At 46.5% G+C, this 18,737-nt stretch overlaps 4 protein-coding genes, 2 long non-coding RNA genes and 1 other non-coding gene across 9 annotated transcripts in view; 4 read left to right on the top strand and 3 right to left on the bottom strand.

The window, feature by feature from the left end:
* Positions 1 to 11,231, bottom strand: part of eIF5B (eukaryotic translation initiation factor 5B) — a 36,534-nt gene extending 25,303 nt beyond the window's left edge. Inside the window, exons 1-4 of the mRNA XM_001352825.4 lie at positions 10,700 to 11,231; positions 9,363 to 10,612; positions 7,894 to 9,301; positions 7,701 to 7,833 (exon numbers count right to left, since the gene is read on the bottom strand). Coding sequence (XP_001352861.4) covers positions 7,701 to 7,833; positions 7,894 to 9,301; positions 9,363 to 10,612; positions 10,700 to 10,770 — 2,862 coding nt within the window. The 5' untranslated portion in view covers positions 10,771 to 11,231. The remainder of the gene's footprint in view (positions 1 to 7,700; positions 7,834 to 7,893; positions 9,302 to 9,362; positions 10,613 to 10,699) is intronic.
* TRNAE-CUC (transfer RNA glutamic acid (anticodon CUC)) lies at positions 7,415 to 7,486 on the bottom strand. Its single transcript has one exon. It is a non-coding gene; the product is annotated as a tRNA-Glu (tRNA).
* A 779-nt stretch (positions 11,232 to 12,010) lies between the features above and the next one.
* LOC117183219 (uncharacterized) lies at positions 12,011 to 12,578 on the top strand. Its single transcript, XR_004470383.1, has 3 exons — positions 12,011 to 12,210; positions 12,291 to 12,348; positions 12,418 to 12,578. It is a non-coding gene; the product is annotated as an uncharacterized lncRNA (long non-coding RNA).
* Positions 12,579 to 12,589: 11 nt separating this feature from the next.
* Positions 12,590 to 14,026, top strand: LOC117183216 (probable RNA helicase armi). Of its 3 annotated transcripts, none has more exons than XM_033384114.1 (3): positions 12,590 to 12,881; positions 12,944 to 13,347; positions 13,418 to 14,026. In XM_033384114.1, exons 1-2 carry the CDS (start codon positions 12,608 to 12,610, stop codon positions 13,243 to 13,245), a joined length of 576 nt encoding a protein of 191 aa, XP_033240005.1. In that variant the 5' UTR covers positions 12,590 to 12,607; the 3' UTR covers positions 13,246 to 13,347; positions 13,418 to 14,026. The 3 variants fall into 3 exon arrangements, with proteins under 3 accessions (XP_033240005.1, XP_033240006.1, XP_033240007.1); XM_033384116.1 differs by having other exon boundaries at positions 12,741 to 12,881; positions 12,964 to 13,347; XM_033384115.1 differs by lacking the exon at positions 13,418 to 14,026 and having other exon boundaries at positions 12,964 to 13,102.
* Positions 14,022 to 15,503, top strand: LOC6900184 (probable RNA helicase armi). Its single transcript, XM_033384113.1, has 3 exons — positions 14,022 to 14,432; positions 14,503 to 15,224; positions 15,298 to 15,503. The coding sequence occupies exons 1-2, from the start codon at positions 14,223 to 14,225 to the stop codon at positions 14,887 to 14,889; spliced, it is 597 nt and encodes a 198-aa protein (XP_033240004.1). The 5' UTR covers positions 14,022 to 14,222; the 3' UTR covers positions 14,890 to 15,224; positions 15,298 to 15,503.
* A 522-nt stretch (positions 15,504 to 16,025) lies between these two features.
* On the top strand, positions 16,026 to 18,279 carry LOC6900185 (uncharacterized). The gene is made up of 5 exons (XM_002135487.3): positions 16,026 to 16,248; positions 16,304 to 16,490; positions 16,559 to 16,984; positions 17,045 to 17,999; positions 18,072 to 18,279. The coding sequence occupies exons 1-4, from the start codon at positions 16,153 to 16,155 to the stop codon at positions 17,773 to 17,775; spliced, it is 1,440 nt and encodes a 479-aa protein (XP_002135523.3). The 5' UTR covers positions 16,026 to 16,152; the 3' UTR covers positions 17,776 to 17,999; positions 18,072 to 18,279.
* Positions 18,033 to 18,616, bottom strand: LOC117184921 (uncharacterized). Its single transcript, XR_004470385.1, has 2 exons — positions 18,296 to 18,616; positions 18,033 to 18,232 (listed from the first exon to the last, which is right to left on the bottom strand). It is a non-coding gene; the product is annotated as an uncharacterized lncRNA (long non-coding RNA).
* Between the last annotated feature and the right edge of the window lie 121 nt (positions 18,617 to 18,737).

Raw genomic sequence — 18,737 nt, 5'->3', positions numbered from 1 at the left:
TTGTTGTGCCCTTTTCAGAGGGCATTGCGATTTTGAACAGATGTTTGCCATGCAACGAAGGAAGTACTTCCGATTCCATACATATGCACATATGTACACTTGTATATATGTATCGATTCTGGATAAAGCGAAATTCGTTCATCATTTTCTATTTAAACAAGTCCCTGAAGACCATTCTTCTGTTTACAGGCCTTCGACCCTTATTTATCGAACATTATCGACTGCTATCGATCATTTATCGAGCCATATTAAAAGTTTATCATTATAATCAATAACTAATCGACAATTTGTGATAATTAACCATAAATTATGGACCGTTCTAGAACATCAACGATTATCTATCATCATTTTCGATATTTTATCGATAGCTAACACAATTATCGACAATTTTCAGTGATGCTCTATAATCGATCGACCTTTTCATCGATATCTGCTTGGGGAAACTAGCTTTTTTGCATCAGAACTGATGACCTCAAAGCAATACAACAACTTTCTGGGTTTCAGGGTATCCAAGGGTGTGTGTTTCCACAGAACTAATTTTCATTGTTGTTTTTGGCAACTACGTCGCATTAATGAAAACATTGGCATTGTCCGCTGCCTCTTCGGCGTCTTATTTTTTTGGTTTTTGGTCTCTGCTTCTGGGGTTCTTTCCTCACTTCCTTCCTTTACCCACATTTCGCTTTAATGCCTCGCCTCTAGTACTACGAAACACGCCAAATGGGAAACATGGGAAGCAGAAAAGCTGAGGCACCGGCCAAAGAGTGCCGCGCGGCAACAAAAACTAAATTCATTCATGAAATTCAGCCGAAACGCAACCGAAAAGCCATGGAAGGGGCCAGAGCTGGGGTAGGGAGCACCCAACAATGGGAATGGACAAGCTCTGAGGCGAGTGGAGAGGATTCATGAATGAATGTACCGTCACGCTCTGCTCGATTCACTCCAGTGTTTTTATGCTTTCAATATTTCTCAAGATGTTTGCCTACGATTCTTACTGGTTTTTGCTGTTGTTGTTGTTTTTTTGCTCGTTCTCTGCTCAACAATTGCGTAGGAAAACTGACCGATATGGCTAATTATTTCAAGCACTGCTTGGTGCCGCTTCTTCAATGTTTTTGGGGCGAGTAGTGGGCGAGGCGAGGCGAGTTTAGCATGCCACAACTGAGCGGAGCAGAGGCATAAACACGATTACAAATGGCAACGCAACCTCAAACAGAGACGCGACGCGACGCGACACATCAAGTCGCTGAGCATGACGAGAGCTCTGTTTGCGAAACTTTCTGTTGTTTGCTTTTAATTAAAATGCATGTGGGAATCAAATTACGTCGTCGTGTCTATGTATGTGGCCTGCCACCTGCCCACCACGTAGCCCACCTACCAAAAAAAAAAAAAAAAAAAAAAACCCGCACTCGCACTGCGAGAATGTGGCACACAATTATGGCAGCCACAGCCACAGCACAATGAATGCCATGCCTGCTCCATGGAAATAGTTGATGGCTACATAATTACATTTTCGCCCAAATGCAGCAGCACTAGCATCTGGTTGCATGCCCCACTCTCAGGCGGCAGGTCGGAAGGTTGCAAAGCGATGGAGAGGCATCAGGCAGAAGACTAGCCACTTTTGAAGTCTAGCAACTTTTCGAGTGCTCAATTTGTTCATTCATAAGAAAAGTAGAAAAAATGCAACAAAAAACAGAGAAAGAAGTAAGAAAGGTACAGGCTGGATTTCGACTAGGGAATACCCTGTAGTCGACTAGATTCTTTCGGGGATAATCATCCGAACCAGAGGATATGCTGTAGATCCTTAGAGAGCCCCCGTAATCATAAAAATAGGTGTTCCATTCCATACTCTGGCTTTAAAATGAGATAATAGATGGGTATATCTATTAAGCACTCAATAAATCCTGAGATTTATGGCTAACCACTGATTAGCTTCGATTCTTTCTGATCAAGCTTTCGGGGATAATCATCCGAACCAGAGGGTATGCTGTAGATCCTTAGAGAGCCCCCGTAATCATAAAAATAGCTGCTCCATTCCATACTCTGGCTTTAAAATGAGATAATAGATGGATATTCAATAAATCCTAAGAAATAACCATTGATTAGGTTCGATTCTTTCTGATCAAGCATGCTCTTGCCCCCAAGACTTTCCACGAGGTACCTTAAGAGTTGCGGAAGAAAGTGCAGGTACAATTTCAGTGCATGTGTGGATGGATGTTGCATTGCAAAATGTATGAATGAACATGAACCCATGCCGCCACGTTGCGGGTGTACGAACGACAAATGCAGGCACAGCAACAGCAACAGCCACAGCCACAGAAAACAGCAATTGCAACTGCAATTGCAACTGCAGTTGTTGTATAAGCAAAAAAAAAAAAAAAAGGTGAAGAGGCGGTGGGGCGAAAGGGGTGGGGTGGCATCATTCGAGTGAGTGAGAGGTGCACCAACTCTTTTTTATGAATGGCAAGGCGCAACTGCAACAACAGCAACAACAGCCATCAGGTTGTGGCAGCAACCACCGCTATATTTGGTCGTTGACGGCTACGAGGTGCAAATGTTAATGAAGCCAACGCAACAGCAATAGCGACGGCAAAAGAAATTGCAGGCCAAATGCATAACGGGGTTTGAAAATGTGGGTAGAAGAGAGGGCCAAGGGGGGGGCGACACCGCGAGTAGCAGGCTCATTCATGCTGTCTTTTGGTTTGGTTTTTTCCGGCAGGCGATCATAAAAATGTGCAACCAACGGACCATAAATCTAGCGAAAACATTTTCCATGACGTAACGCCCGTGGAATGCATGTAGCTGTCAGGCGGCATGCAAACAAATCGATAGACAAATCGTACGTTTTATCGGTATGCAAGTCTTCACAGCAGACCCAGAGAAGGGTAGCAAGTGGCTCATCTCCCTTCGGAAAGAGCAGAACGCGTGGAGGGAAGTCTTTCGGAGGAAAGTGCTTCTACCAGATGGTACTGTGGAAGGTTGGTGGGTCTCCATGGGAGAACATCCTCAATGCTGACCAAAACGTTGTACACTTCATGCTTGATTGAGTCTTACGCCTCATCTCATTCCAGCTCTCGTCGTACAACGTTTCATTGGGTATTTTGTTGCGTTCAATTAATTGTCAATAAACCCAGGAACAGCAACAAGAAACCCGAAAAGAGAAAAAACATTCGACAATAAATTGTATGGAAAACAAATCAATTACAAAATTGTGTTGGCAGCTCTTTCGCTCTCCTTTTAATTGCGTCCCACATTTTGAGCGGCTTTTATGGAAGTTATTGCCGCTAGCTGTTGTTGTTTTTTTGTTGTTTCATTCATTCATTCATTCATTTGGTAGACAGCAACACACACAGAAAGATAGACATATGCTCGTACAATAATTCATTTCATTGATCAAATAAACATTTTGCTACACATTTCGATAAATTAAACACGAAAACAGCCTCCATGCCCCTGACAGCGGCAGGGCGTAACTGTGGGGCAGATGGAGAACTGATCGATGCTGCGTTTTCCATTCATAAAAATTGATTGCACTTGCTGTGGGGGCCATGTGGTGCGGCAAACTACTGTTCATCCGCCGCCGGTATTTCGGTATTTGTTGTACAAGAGATAAATTCATTGAATTTTGAGGGCAGTAGAGGGTAGGGTAGGGTAGGGTAGGGTAGGGTAGAGTAGGGTAGGGCAGAGCAGGACAGGGGAGAGCAGGGCAGGGCTGTGGGGGGCCCTTCCTCTCACTGTTTCCTAACTCTATTCCTATTCCTAACTTTATTTGTTCTTAGCAACAATCAGTACATTCGGGTGAGCGGAATATTTAATATCTGCGTTTTCATAAGTGCTCCGGGGCAACTCCATTGCACCACAGATCATGCGTATGAATACGAATACGAATACGAATATCAATTAAATGCAGGAGGATTGCATCCCAAAAATGGAATGACGGCGGCAACCTGCAACGTGTCAGAAATTAATGGGCTATACAAAAACATTTGTGTTGTGTGTGTGTGTGTGTCGGTGTCTGCCCAACCACTCAAATGACAATTTCCGGCCGTCAGTTTTGGGCAGTGCCAATAAATTGGCAGCCCTGCTCGTATTTCAACAGCCACGCAGCAGCAGCCACAGCCACAGCAGCAGCAGAGTAGCGACAAACAAATGACAAGAGAGAGAAAAAAACAAAAAAAAAAATACCAAAATCAGTGTATGGCGACCATGTGGGTGCCCCCCTAGAAAAATGACTCTAGGCAGAGCGATAACTATAAAATTTTATGGCATTTTACACAGCATTAGCCGATCCAAAAAAAGAGTCTGGTGTGTGTGTGTGTGTGTGAACGTTGTTAGCCAGTTACTAAATTTGGCTTAAATGAAGGCGAAACTTGTTACGTAGCCGGCCGGTGGTCGGCCCACATGGTCAGGCATCGCAATCAGGCATCAAGGCATCAGAGACTCAAATCATGAATGAATAGCCACCAGCCAGCAGAGCAGTCTGTTCGTTTTGTCAGTCAGCCAGCCAGTCAGTCAATCAGTCAGTCAGTCTGTCGCTCAGTCACATGACCATAATTGATTTTCGAAATGAGCGCAGTTAACATGACGGCGACAAATTTTCGCATCTAAAATGTGACAAAAAGAGCAAAAAGCCCAAAGACCGAAAAAAAAAACGACACACAAAAAGTGGAACCATATGGACAACATGTGCAGGCTACTGCAGAAATTGTTAATTCATTCAGTCCAAGTCAAGTCCAAGAAAACCAAAACCAAAAAAAAAGCCAACGAAAACCGAATCTAATGGTCTCGAGTCTCGAGAGAAAAAAAATGGAAATTTCAGTGGGATGCAAAGACAAAAGGAGGCTCCAAAAGAATATAGAAACAGGAGTGGAATAAGAGCTTAAAAGGGTTTATAGGGCTGCCTAGTCATTGCGCCCTTTTGAGGGCTTGAACCGTCCCTGTGTGACTGGGACTGGGGCTCATCATTCAGCAGTGTCTCGCCTCCAAGAATATAGAAACATGAGTGGAATAAGAGCTTAAAAGGGTTTATAGAGCTGCCAAGTCATAGCGCCCTTTTGAGGGCTTGAACCGTCCCTGTGTGACTGGGACTGGGGCTCATCATTCAGCAGTGTCTCGTCTCCGAGAATATAGAAACATGAGTGGAATAAGAGCTTAAAAGGGTTTATAGGGCTGCCTAGTCATAGCGCCCTTTTGAGGGCTTGAACCGTCCCTGTGTGACTGGGACTGGGGCTCATCATTCAGCAGTGTCTCGACTCCAAGAATATAGAAACATGAGTGGAATAAGAGCTTAAAAGGGTTTATAGGGCTGCCTGGTCATAGCGCCGTTTTGAGGGCTTAAACCGTCCCTGTGTGACTGGGACTGGGGCTCATCATTCAACAGTGTCTCGTCTCCATTCATTCATTCATTCAGTTCACAACCACGCGCCCTGTAACTGCATTTGGTAGCTAATTTGCATAGTTTTTCAGCTCTGTGGTGTGCTTTGGATATTGCGTTGGCGTTACGAATCGAGGAACTGAACCCTAAGGCCTGGCCTGGGAAAGTGTTGCGGCTACACGGCACAAGATGATCACCACCATGATGACACTCTCTGTTGTGGGAAACCTTATAGCAATTGTGGGCTGCTGACGCTAATGAGCTTGTAGTGTCAGCAAAAAAAACACACACACACACACACAAACACCAAAAAGAAACATTTACAATATTAACGAAAGAAGAGCGAATGAGTATCAGTAGTATCGCAGGGCAAGGCGAAGCATTGGAATAGGAAAAGTGCTGCCAAGGCATGAAGGAACGAACGGATCCAACGCCAGCTCAAATGTCAGACTTTTGGTATCAAAAATGTAGTATATACTGGTATATATGTATATATATAGGTATATCCACGCTTCCGTTGCAACATTTCCGCAGCTGAGGCAAGCGAAAATGAAATTAAAATTAAATAAAATACATTCTCTGATTATCTAAGGGAAGGAAATTCGATTAATTTCATTCATTTAAGGCGTGTGAAATTGATTAAAGAATTTGCTAGAAAATAAATATTTGCTAAATTGGAATTTGAGTTGTCATATCCGTTCGTTCGGGTTTTGGGTTCGCCTCGGCGTTTGCTCTGCCACAGAAATATAGACAGATATAAACAGATATACATACATACATACATATGTATGTATGTATGTATGTATATGTATGTGCGTATCTATATGGTATATAGAGCGCTTAGTATTTTTAGTTGGGTGTTCAATCTTCTCGAGACTGGGGGGCAGACAGCGAATGAAATGGTTACGAGCGAATTGCCAGGAGTTGGGGGACGGGACGGGACGGGACTCTGCCTGCCTGCCTGCCGGCCATTTCGGAGGGAGTGGTGTAGAGTGGAGTGTGGAGTGGAGTGGATACAGTGCGTCGTCTTCTGTTGGCTATGCGCCCGCCATTTGGCTGCCTCTGGCATGAATCATCATCATCAACCATGAGGAGAGCACCAGCAGAAGACATGGCCTGGTCGGGTTTTTTTTTGTGCAAACAACATATTTTTGTTGCAATTTTTGCATTTACAAAAATACGCATTTTATGTTTACGGCATAGTCTGCCCGAAAAAAACAAAAAAAGAAAAAAACAAAATGCAGACGACGAGACAGTAGCAACATTTCTCCTCTCGTTTCCTGCCCACCGCCACGTCTCACGCACTCATAATTCTCATCAAAAATAGTTTTCGGCCAGCGAGAATTTACAACTTTGTCGCGTCCCGTACCCGTTTACCGTATTCAATTTGCAAGAAATCGAAAAGTAGCCAAGAAAATTGCAAATTTTCCATACTGCGTACAATTTTTTTTTTTTTTTTGTTTTCTAGAGGGAGATTTTTGTTTATCGTCTCGACTATACGAGCTGTTAGAAATATTTCGCCTTGGTGGTGGGCAAAAATAATGTGTACATAAATTGCAGAGCCTCAGAGCTCTCACCTCTCCACCCATTAAAAGGTTATCTCCCCCTCAATGGGTTCTCTTCGACCAGAGTACGCTTTGAGAATTTTCTTTGGCTAATTGTCTAAACAAACAGTGCGAAATTATGTTAGCGATTCGTCTGCGGTCGATTTTTGTTCCTCTGTACTCTTGTGTATTATTAATTTGGTAATTGCTGCATGGGGTGCACGTGTTATCATTATTGGGGCGTGGGTGTGATAATAAAGGAATACTACCAGGCTTCTCGTGGGTTCAAGGCCATCTTTAAATGGGTTAAACGAAAGGAATTTTAAAACAATTCCATTGAAAAAATCGAACAAGTACTAGCAGCACTACATACTACAAATATTAAAGGTAGGAAATATTTAGGGCAAACCAATGAAAAATATAGGTTTTGGGTGAAATGCATTTAAAAAATATATATAAAAAAAAGAAGGAAAAACTGAAAAAAAAGAAGAATCACGATTCTTTCCCATACCGGGAATTGAACCCGGGCCTCCCGGGTGAGAGCCGGGTATCCTAACCACTAGACAATATGGGATGGATGACTGGACTCAACATTCACTCCACTCGAGGCCCGCGCGCACCCAACAGACACAGCAAAGCAGAGGAAACCCACTCAAATAAACTGTTAGCCACGCGCCGGTCTCTCGGTGCAATAGCCTAGGAGAAGCATATCCCGCTCTCGAGACAGGACACCTTGAGTTCGAATTCCATCACGGAACTTATTTTTTCTTTTTTTTTTTTTTTCTTACCGGAATTTTTGATGTGCGCAGGAACTCAAGCAAAGCCTCCAGAGAGCCCAAAGTGGAGGCCTGTACATAGACACCGGATGGGGCCAGTTTGATGTGACTCAAGGCACTCTTAAGCTCGCGGGCCACTTCCTCCCTGAAAAAGAAGAGAGGCGTTAATATCGATATTCTAGAGCAGAGAAGAGTTCCAACTTACTTGCAGATTTCCACCTCATCGGGTTTGTGGGCAATTAACAAATTGATGCCGGCAATGGCCTTCTCCAGATCCTTGGCGGCAATCTTCACGCCCTGGGCTGCCTTAACCTCCTTGTGCTCCACATAGGCATTCTTTACGCGCAGCTCTCGCATGGGCTGGGGCATGAGCAGGGAACGGATCTGGGTGACAATGGGGCCGTCTGTGCCGGCCAAGACCATGGTCTGGCCCTCGCGCAGCTTGCCATTAATGAGGATGGCATCGATGGTGGTTCCCAGACCAGGCAGGGCCTTCACCTCGAGAACTGTGGCCTGCAGCTCCTCGGAGTACATGAGCCGTTTGGTCAGCATATTCTGGCAGTAGTCGGTGATCATGAATAGGAGATTGCCCATGCCCTCGCCGGTGATGGCACTGGTGGGCACCAAAGAGATATATGTCTTGGGATCGGTGTTCTCGTAGTAGAGAGCCGCATTGAGGCCCTGTTCGGCAAACTGCAGTATGACTTCCTTGGTGCGCTGCTGGAATTCCAGCTGCGTGTTGCTCTGCTGCTCCTTGATCACATCGCGCACATCTCGCCGGGCCAGCACCTGCCAGTCGTACAGCCGATCCACCTTATTCAAAGCCACAATAAAGGGGCATCTCTTCTTCTTTAGCAGCTGTATGGACTCGAGTGTTTGCGGCTCCAGGCCGTGCATAATGTCCACCACCAGAATGGCGATATCACAGAGAGAGGAGCCGCGATTGCGCAGATTACTGAAGGACTCGTGGCCGGGTGTGTCGATGATGAGGAGACCGGGCAGGCGATGCTCAAAGCCTACGGCGCTCTTCACGTACTTTGTCTGCTCCTTGATGGCATCAATGGGCACATTGGTTGCGCCAATCTGCTGCGTAATGCCACCAGCTTCCGAGTCCTGCACATTGGTGCGACGCAGCTTGTCCAGAATCTTGGTTTTGCCCGTATCGACATGGCCCAGAACACAGACAACGCCCGCACGCAGCTCATCCGTGGTGCGTTTCTTCTCAGCGTCCGACTGACGCTTGATGATTCTCGCCTCGGCGCGCAGTCGTCGAGATTCGGGATCGTTGGCGAGGGTCTCCTCCTTTTCATCGGACTCGTCGCTCTCATCATCGGAATCGTCGCTGTCATCATCATCGCCGCTGTCATCATCATCGGTGTCCTCATCCTCGTCGGCCTTGCCATTGTTTGTTGTTTGAGAGGACTCCTCATCGGGTTCCGGCTCCGCCTCGCTGTCGGTGGCATCCCAGCTCTCCTTGACCACCTCCTCCTTGGGTGTTTCGGCAGCCGTGGCGGCCGCGGCAGCTGCAGCGGCTTCCTCGGCCGCAGCCTTGGCCTCCTCCTCCTCGGCCGTTCCCTTGGGTCCCTTCTTCTTGTTGGGCCGAATGCGAGTACCTGGAAAAGGGGTTCAATAAAGATTTAGTAAAGAATCGCTGCACAGCGGAACCCCATTTACCTGGCCTTGGTGCTCTCCTGTCGTTGGGATCGGGTATTTCGAGACCCTGAGCCTTGAGCGAATCCAGCAGAGCCTGCGCCCTGGCTCTATCCTCCTTCTGCTTCTTGGTCAAGAGCTTGCCCTCGGCCTTTAGCCGGGCCTTGCGCTCCGCCTCGCGCTGCTTCTTTTTCTCCTTCTTTTCGGCCTCCAGACGCACTGCCTCTAGACGGGCTTCTTCGCGCTCATCCGCAAGTCGATTGCGCTCCTCCTCGAGTCTCTCCAGGCGCTCTTCCTCCTCCTTGCGCTTCTTCAACTGCTCCTGCATGGCCGCCACCATGGCAGCCGACATGCCCTTCTTTTTGCCATCCTTCTTTTCTTCCTCGGCCTCAGATTTCTTGTCCTTCTTTCCCTTCTTCTTGTTCTTGCCGCCTTTGGCGGTGGCATCCTCTGCAGGGTCTTCGCCATCGGCCTCTGGCTTGTCCTCCTCGGTGGGCTCTGGTTCAGGCTCGGTGACCTCTGGCGGAGGCTTCTCAGCTGGCTTCTGTTTGGGCTCGAGTGCTGCTCTCTGCTTGGCCTGGGCCGCCTCGCGTTTCTGGCGCTCCTTCTTCTCCTTTTTCTTTTGGGCAGCTGTCTTCATGGTGCTGCCGCCATCATCATCATCATCTCCGTCGGCGGCCTCATCGCCGGCATCATTTTCCGCTGGAACGCCGGCTCCAGCTGACTTCTTGTTCTTTTTCTTCTTGGAGAACTCATCGGCTAGCTCTTCGGGGGTGACAACAGCCGGTGCCGGTGCCTCGCCGGCATATTCCGCCTGCAGATCGGCCAAGACCTTGTCCAGATCTTCTTCATCATCTTTTCCCTTTCGCTTGGCCTTCTTGCTCTTCTTATCGTTCTTCTTCTGGGCCTTTACTGCCTCCGGCTCTTCCTCGTCGTCGTCGGGAGCGCTCTGCACGGCAGGCGGATCATCGTCGTCGTCGTCCATCAGCAGTTCGAAGGCTGACTTTTTGGCTGCCTTGCCTTGGGGTGACGCCTCCTCATCGGAGTCGTTGTCAGCCTTTGACTTCTTGCCCTTGCCCTTGACATTGAGCTTCTTGACGGCTTTGGTCAATGCCTGGACTGCCGCAGCGTCGCTATCCTCGTTGTCAGACACCTTCTTGTTCTTCTTTTTGCCCTTCTGCTGCGGTGCCTGCTGCTGCTGCTGGTTCTTCTTGTTCTTGGCGCTCACCTTGTCGCTGTCCACATCGGAGTCCATGGGATTGCTTTGGCTTTCGCTGTGTGATTGAAATGCGGATGGGATGCAAATTTGCAATTGTTTTAGAAAGTTGCCAACACGGCATTCACAACGCTACTCTACTTACATTTCATCGGCCGAGGAACCGCCTTCGACCGTCGCCAATATCTCTTTCTTGCCCTTTTTAGCTTTAACCATCTTTCCTGGCGTAGTCGCAACACGCTCCTCCTCTGGACACCCACAAAATGCCGAAAGTTATTCACTGCTGAAAATTGCGCACACGCGACGCGATGGCAGCAAAGACGCTGGTACTGGTGCTTGGGCTTTTCCTCCGCAACGGCGGGCAGAACAATGGGGGCTGCTGCTTCTGTTGCTATTGGCGCTTCCGCTGTCGACGGCACCTTGACTTTTCTGTATTCGCGCAACAATTTGGCTATTGAGCAATTTGGCAAGCTGAATGCCAATTTTCGCAATTTTTTCGGAGAAAATGCACACAAACACTACGATTTGTTGCAGCTGATGTTGAGGTTATGTGCATCATATGTTGTTGTTATTCGGGGCAGAGTTGCCGCCAGGGTTTCTTCTTCGTGCGATATTTCGAGTGGTACCAGCTGCTGCGGTATCGATATCGCTGCGTTAAACTAGTATTTTTAACAATGTAGTAAATATGTATAAATAAATATATTTATAATGTTTTAGGATTACTGGACTTTTGATTCGATGTAAAAAGTCATCTGAAATTTTGCTATTTTGGCCAAACACACTGTACGATATATTTCATTTTTCATCGATATTTCTACCGATTCAGTTTTAAATTCAAAAAAGTATTTACTAGTCTTAACGGATACCTTAACAACTTTAAAACACTGTGCTTCATTAAGAATAGAAAACAGATGATGATGCCTTGCGACCAATTGTAGCAATCAGTCATCAGGAAGAGTTTCCTCAAAATCCCATTGCCCTGGTCCTAAGTGGCAGGCCCATGATGATGAAGAGTCGAAGAAAGAAGCTATAGCTGGTATTGGAAAAAAGAAAATTGAATATACCTACGGACGACCCGTTTTTGGGGCGGTAACATTGAAAATCAAATCAGTTTGGAAAACAGAATATGAATTTTAGTTTCTTGAATTATGGTATAAATATGCCCAAATTCGTTACGAATGCCTGTTGACGAGCACTTTCAGCGGCCTAACTCAAGTTTGCTATTCAGTTTTAATAAAGGGGGTTTCAGTGTGCTAAGTTCGTATTTCTATGGGTATATTTTGAAAATGAGACGGTATATTTTGGTATACTTAGACGGTATATATAAAGGGTATGGACAACAGACAAAAACAGCCAAGACAAATTGCAAAGTTCATACGAACCTCACCTCGCGAGTGAGGAAAATATACCTTGAAAACAAAATCGGCAAGGTATATTGGGAAGTGGCGTGGAACAACAAAGATTCTGCCGAATTCAAGTTTTCTGTTCCTCCTCGTTCGACATTTTGTCATTGTGCCATTTTTGGGTATATTTTTGGGTTATTCTAGGATCTTTTCTGTTCGGGTTTTTTTATAAAGAGTTTCGAGTTTTTTTCGCTTTTCCTTCGCATTGCAGGGCCAGCAGGTGTTAAGTATTTGTGGCTCAAATTTCGATCGGGTAATCTTTTTAAACTTTACAGCTTGATTTGATACTTTTTTGCCACAATCTCGCAGACTTGTTATTTTGTAACATTCTAGATTCAGAGTCTGGGTTTCGAGTGATTTTGCTTTTCGCACGCATTTCGTTGCCGGCACTGTAAGTGTTTGTAAATTTTGGGGTCGGCTCGAATTTCGCGCGGCTTATTGTGTTTTCTTATCTTCATAGCTTGATATTTGCGGAGAAGGCTTTGCAGAATTTGTCCAAAGAGGCGACCGGCATTATAATCAAAGAAGAAGCATCGACGAGCGGCACTGCACAGGTGCCCATAGACGCGAGCTGTTGCTGTTTCTCAGCCTAAGAGAGAGGGAGATAGAAAAAAAAACGAACGGTAATTTGCAGCCTCTGAAAAGACATAATGCACAACATAAAAAGCAATCTAGACATGGACAACAGCAAGGGGAAAGAGCCTGACGATAAGTCCTGCTTTAGCCGGCAGGGGGTCATCACCTCTCTGCGCAACAACGGTGGTACCATTGATATGTACATCACCTTCGACGGGCAGGCTTCCAAACATATATCAGCTGCCTATCAGCTAGACGTGGGTCGACGTGGTCGAGTATTTGGGGTCCAAGAAGGGGGAAAAGGACTCCCTGAAGCAGAACTGGGGAGAACCAGTCACCGAATCAACGGTATGGCCTGACCGATCCAATCCATCCCTAAAGCAACAAATATATCATACCAAATATATAAGTCCCATTCATCCCCTTTCAGATGCTTCGGGATATGGAGGAATTAAAGCTTAAAGACTCCACCTACTTCAAAACGCAGAAGCGTATCATCCATGGCATGGTCATCGAGCGCCAGAAGTCCACCATCGAACTGTTAACCAGCTCGGGCCGTCAAAAGTATGAACTGGAAAACGTGCAGATGACATTTGTGCCAAAGAAGGGCGACTGGGTGATACTCAAGTGCGCTGTCCAGCTGGACGATGGCTATGTGGACAAGCAGGGGGAAATTCTCGAGTTGCTGAAGGTGTTTCCAGCACGAGGTTAAGCGCTGTTTCCCAGAGTTCGTTGATCTTGGCAACTATGCCTATTTGCTGCGGGAGACTTTCCCCACTGGTACAGATCTTCACACGGGCGATTACGTCCTGGCGTAAGTTGAATATGATGGGATGAATGGGAACATTAAATATAAATTGTTGCAATAATCCTTACTCCTTCAGTCAAAATTCACGCATCGCGCCATCAAAGTGACCCCGCATCAATAAAGAGAAGACCTATTGCGCCGCTCAGGCGGTCACCATCACTGACGCAAACCGCTCCATAACCACCGAGCTGTATGAGAAGCGTAAGATCACCCTCCAGGTACAAAACAATACGAATCGCAAGTTGGAGCTTCTGAAAGTCCAGCTACAGAGTGGGGCCTAGTCATATATGAGTGTGATCGATTACCAATTGCCAAGACCAGTATTTCTGTTGACGACAGCCTATTGGTGATCCTTGAGGTGCAGTTCCGCTGCATCGGCGAATGAGCGGAGAAATATACCCTGCACTTCGATAATTTTAAGGTGGAGCGCATTTTCCAGATCGTTGCCTGCAAAACACGTCGGCCTGCAGGCCGACGAGGCCGAGCATCATCTGGTTGCGACCGAATGTTTGGTGATGCATTGGCGGCTTTGAAGTTCCAGAGATTGTGCGCAATGTTTACCTGAGAGAATCCCAGGTCGATGACCTAGAGAGATTGTATCCGTGCTCGAAAGAGGCCCTGTGCATGGCCAACTATGTTCAGCGCTACTGTTTCTTCTTGCATCTGGAGGAAATGGATTTGAAGATTTGACAGACACAGGGCTCACATGAAAAGGGAAGGGGACTACCTCTCCCTCAAAATCGAGTAGGGAAGGGGAGTACCTCTCCCATGGGCGAGCAGACTTTAATATCCTGCGGGGCGAGGCCACGAACCTGCCGTACGTGATCTTCGGTCCGCCCGGAACCGGCCAGACCGTCACCCTGGTGGAGGCGGTGCTGCAGATGGTACAAAATCGCATCTTGGTGGCCGCACCCTCGAACATTGTCGCGGATCTCATTACCAAGCTAATCATTGCCAGCAAAGCGCTGACCACTGGCGAATTCATTCGAATCGTTCGGCAAAGTCTGATTAAGGAAGAACTCATTCCACCCGAGCTTATGACCCACTGTGCCACCTTGGACATATGCGCCAAAGAAACCGCTGAAGACACCGTAAGTACATTCCATTCCATTCAGTTCTTCTAAAGCAATCTATAACTCTGAATCTCCCCATCCCGCTCAGATGCTAATCACCAAGTCGTGTCTGAAGCTGCGTTGCCAGAGAGAGATTTTGGGTGCCCATCGCTTGATCATCGGCACCTGTGCCACCCTGGGAAACCCTATGCCGATGTCATTTCCGGGCGGACACTTCACCCACCTGTTCATGGATGAGACTGGCCAGTCGACCGAGCCGAAGACGCTGATGCCGGCAGCTCTGCTTTCCAAGGATCGAGGTCGGGTCATCCTGGCCGGTGATCCGCATCAGTTGCAGCCTGTAGTTCACAGCAGCTATGGACGTGCCTGTGGTTTCGGCACCTCCATGCTGGAGCGCCTGCTGAACACTCGAACTATCGGACCCTGCCCTCGATCATGGCCACATGTAGTAAGCTGTTCTATGGCGATGAATTGATACCAACGGTATCCGAGAAGGATTCCCGAGAGGCCACCTTGTTGGCCACAGTGCAGTCCCTACTAGGTACTAGCAAGCCGCGCAACCACGGTGTCTGTTTCTTTGAGATGAAGGGGCAGGATATGCAGGACCCAGACTATGCCTCGTGGTACTATGATCTCGAAGCCACGGAGGTGTATCTCATGGTCTTATCGCTGTATTGTCGCGGAGTGACTTCCGACCAAATTGGTCTTCTGACGCCCTATGCGAAGCAGGCGAAGACGTTAAGGGGCCTTTTCATGAACACAGATATTGTCATGCCAAAGGTTGACTCGATTGAAAAGTTCCAAGGACAGGTGAGCAGACATGAAGTCTTATGCAATCTATATAGTATGTAATGTATATTCTTGATCTACAAATATAACCCAGGAGCGCGACATAGTGCTGATTTCCACTGTGCGCTCCACTGGAGACTATATAAGCCATAAGCGCATGAATTTGGCCATAGCGCTCGCCCGCTCATATACGGTAGTCCCGTCTCCATCTTCTCAGCGTGGACGACAATTGGCGTCATCTCATCAACCATAGCTTTATTTCCAAATGGAATACAAATACATAAATATTAGAACGAAGAACGAACGAAAAACATACTCATTGTGGGGAAGAAATTTCATGATTACTGTAAGGCGTATGTATGTATGTATATGTGTAAATTTCAATTTATAAAGAGAAACCCACATATTTTTCTCTACAAATTGGCCTTTGGTAGCCAAAATGGGGCTAGTAAAAAACTGCCAGGAAGCAGCCGCCCCTCTTATGGTGTCGCTGCGAAGAAAGAGATAGCATGAGAGAAAAAAAACGCAAAATTAGTGTTCGTAGCCGTCGTCGGACACGTCTATGTTTTTCAACACACAAAGCCCACCAAGCCAGCAGAGTTTGATCTGTAAGGGGTAACAATCGATCATCTCTGCCCCAGGCGCCGCTCCCAGCACAACTGGTGAGCCAAACTGACGCATATATATCCCTATCTATCGTTCCCACTGCATGCTTTTCCCTTAAGACTGTCTCTGTTTTCGCAGTTTAGTAAAGTTTAATTAAATAAGTGCGCTGCGACAGCCGAAATTTGGCAGCCCTGTTCTTTTAAACGACAGCACACGGCGGACGGTCACATTGACAAGAGCCGTTAGAGCGGCCATGTTTTTCTTGTTGTGTTCTTTGTAAAAAAAAAGCCGCAAGTCATAATTTTTGTAGACTGCGGAATTAGATTAATAAAACGTAATTTTAATGCAAGTGAATGAAATGGCGCCAACCACCATCGAAGAGAATGCTTTTGCATTAGGAAAGCGAGATGTACCGGATCAGTTTCAACTGGATCCTGAGGTTCGAGGCGGTGTTTTTTTGTTTTTGGTAGCTACAAACAAATGCCTACTTGCAGCGTCTCTGGAAGACGCATTGGCTCACCGTTTATGCCCAGGACATATTTGTGAACATGAAGGAGGCAGAGATGCGTCGTCGTCCCATATTATTCAACTCCATGCAGCTGGAGGAGCGCCCCAAATTGTTGCAGCTTTGTATATTCGCAGCGCAAAAGTACAAACTGAATCGCGCCTCAGTGCATTTGGGTAAATATGTGCGAATATCCTGCTGCTATTGATCACTCACATTCCCAAATCCAATCCCACTTAACCAGGTATCTACTATATGGATTGTATGACCGACTACTACACGATTAGTAGCGAAAAACTGCCATTGCTGGCCCTCACATGTCTTCACATTGCGGCCCAGATCGAAGACAACGATGCGAGTGTGCCGCGCTACAGCGAACTGAACTGCCTGATACCTGGTTCGTTGTACACCGTTTTCGAATACAATGTGGTGGAGCGCAAGGTGCTGGCCAGCCTGAATTTTGAGCTAATGCGTCCCACCACGGCCAGCTTTGTGGAGTTTTTTGCTTGCAGCTTCCTCACGCGCAACGACTTCGCCCACTACAAGGCCATGCTGGAGAACAATCCTAGCGAGCCAAACGATCAATCGCCATTGCACTACGAAAGCTTTGCAGTCATGATGTCGGCCTTGTCGCAGCTGCTGCTCCGCCTGGCAGACTGTACATTGAGCAGTAAGCATCGAATGACTTTCCTATTAAAATCATAATCAAGTAAACTATTTTTTATTTCAGTTACAAGTTTTGCAAACACGCGACCTTCTTTATTGGCCGCCGCCTGCATAGGAGCGGTGCGTCATCTAAGCGGACTCAATGGCTGGTCACAATATCTCTCCAAACTGACATCTTATCCGGAACACGAGGTTGAGCCATTGGTGGGGGAGATCACAAAGTACTATAACTGGCAGCAGAACAGCTCCGTGGCGCCCAATGCCCTGCCAACATACGTAAACATGGGCCCATCTTCGGCAGATACCATTAATCCCAATTGCTCCACAACGGACTCTGGCATTGGCGATCCGATGGTCATAGTGAAGGAATCGGTGACCGTGCAGCATGATAACATTACTGTGCAGGTGCAGAAACCTGCTGTTCCAGGGTCCGATCTAGCTGGAGTTGTTCAAGAAGAGCCGCAGGAACCAGCTGTCTTTTCTCAGGAAGAGCTGCAGATAGCAGCTGTCTTTTCTCAAGGAGAGCTGCAGGAACAAGCTGCCTTTTCTCAGGGAGAGCTGCAGATAACAGCTGTCTTTTCTCTAGCAGGTCTGCAGGAACAGACTGACTTACAATACGAAGAGCAGCAGACACAGACAACCTTAGAGCTGAATGAATTAACATTAGACTCCAAGGAAAAAGCGAAGAAATTAGATAAAGAAGTGGTCATAAAAGAACTGGAACGTGCTTTCAAGCGCAAGCGTGTAGATAATGACTGCCAAGATGAGCCGCAAGCGAAGCGTCTTACCGACTGACCAAAACACTCAAAAGCTCAAGCGCACTGAAGATGATTGCTAAGCAAATAGGTTTATAATTTCATAGAAGTACCAGAAACACTTACACACTATTCTTCAAACACATACCCCACGCGGATGGGTATACTTCAAAATCATGCTGTTTCTCATGCGATATCCCCATTCAATTGTATTGAACACTCCCATATCGTAATGCATACACGATTGAAAAGTTCCAAGGACAGGTGAGCACACATGAAGTCTTATGCAATCTGTACAGTATGTAATGTATATTTATCTTCATCTATATAACCCAGGAGCGCGACATAATGCTGATTTCCACTGTGCGCTCCACTGGAGAACCCTTATATCCCATAAGCGCATGAATTTGGCCATAGCGCTCGCCCGCTCATATACGGTAGTCCCGTCTCCATCTTCTCAGCGTTGACGACAATTAGCGTCATCTCATCAACCATAGCTTTATTTCCAAATGGAATACAAATACATAAATATTAGAACGCAGAACGAACGAAAAACATACTCATTGTGGGGAAGAAATTTCATGTTTACTGTAATGGGTATGTATATATGTATATGTGTAAATTTCAATTTATAAAGAGAAATCCACATATGTTTCTCTACAAATTGGCCTTTGGTAGCCAAAATGGGGCTAGTAAAAAACTGCCAGGAAGCAGCCGCCCCTTTTATGGTGTCGCTGCGAAGAAAGAGATAGCATGAGAGAAAAAAAACGCAAAATTAGTGTTCGTAGCCGTCGTCGGACACGTCTATGTTTTTCAACACACAGAGCCCGCCAAGTCAGCAGAGTTTGATCTATAAGTGGTAACAATCGATCATATCTGCCCCAGGCGCCGCTCCCAGCACAACTGGTGAGCCAAACTGACGCATATATATCCCTATCTATCGTTCCCACTGCATGCTTTTCCCTTAAGCCTGTCTCTGTTTTCACAGTTTAGTAAAGTTTA

This window comes from Drosophila pseudoobscura, chromosome X (assembly GCF_009870125.1).
Source record: "Drosophila pseudoobscura strain MV-25-SWS-2005 chromosome X, UCI_Dpse_MV25, whole genome shotgun sequence".
NCBI classification, from domain to species: Eukaryota; Metazoa; Arthropoda; class Insecta; order Diptera; family Drosophilidae; genus Drosophila; species Drosophila pseudoobscura.
The sequence above is the reverse complement of the archived record's forward strand: the minus strand, read 5'-3'. Positions and strand labels throughout refer to the sequence as shown.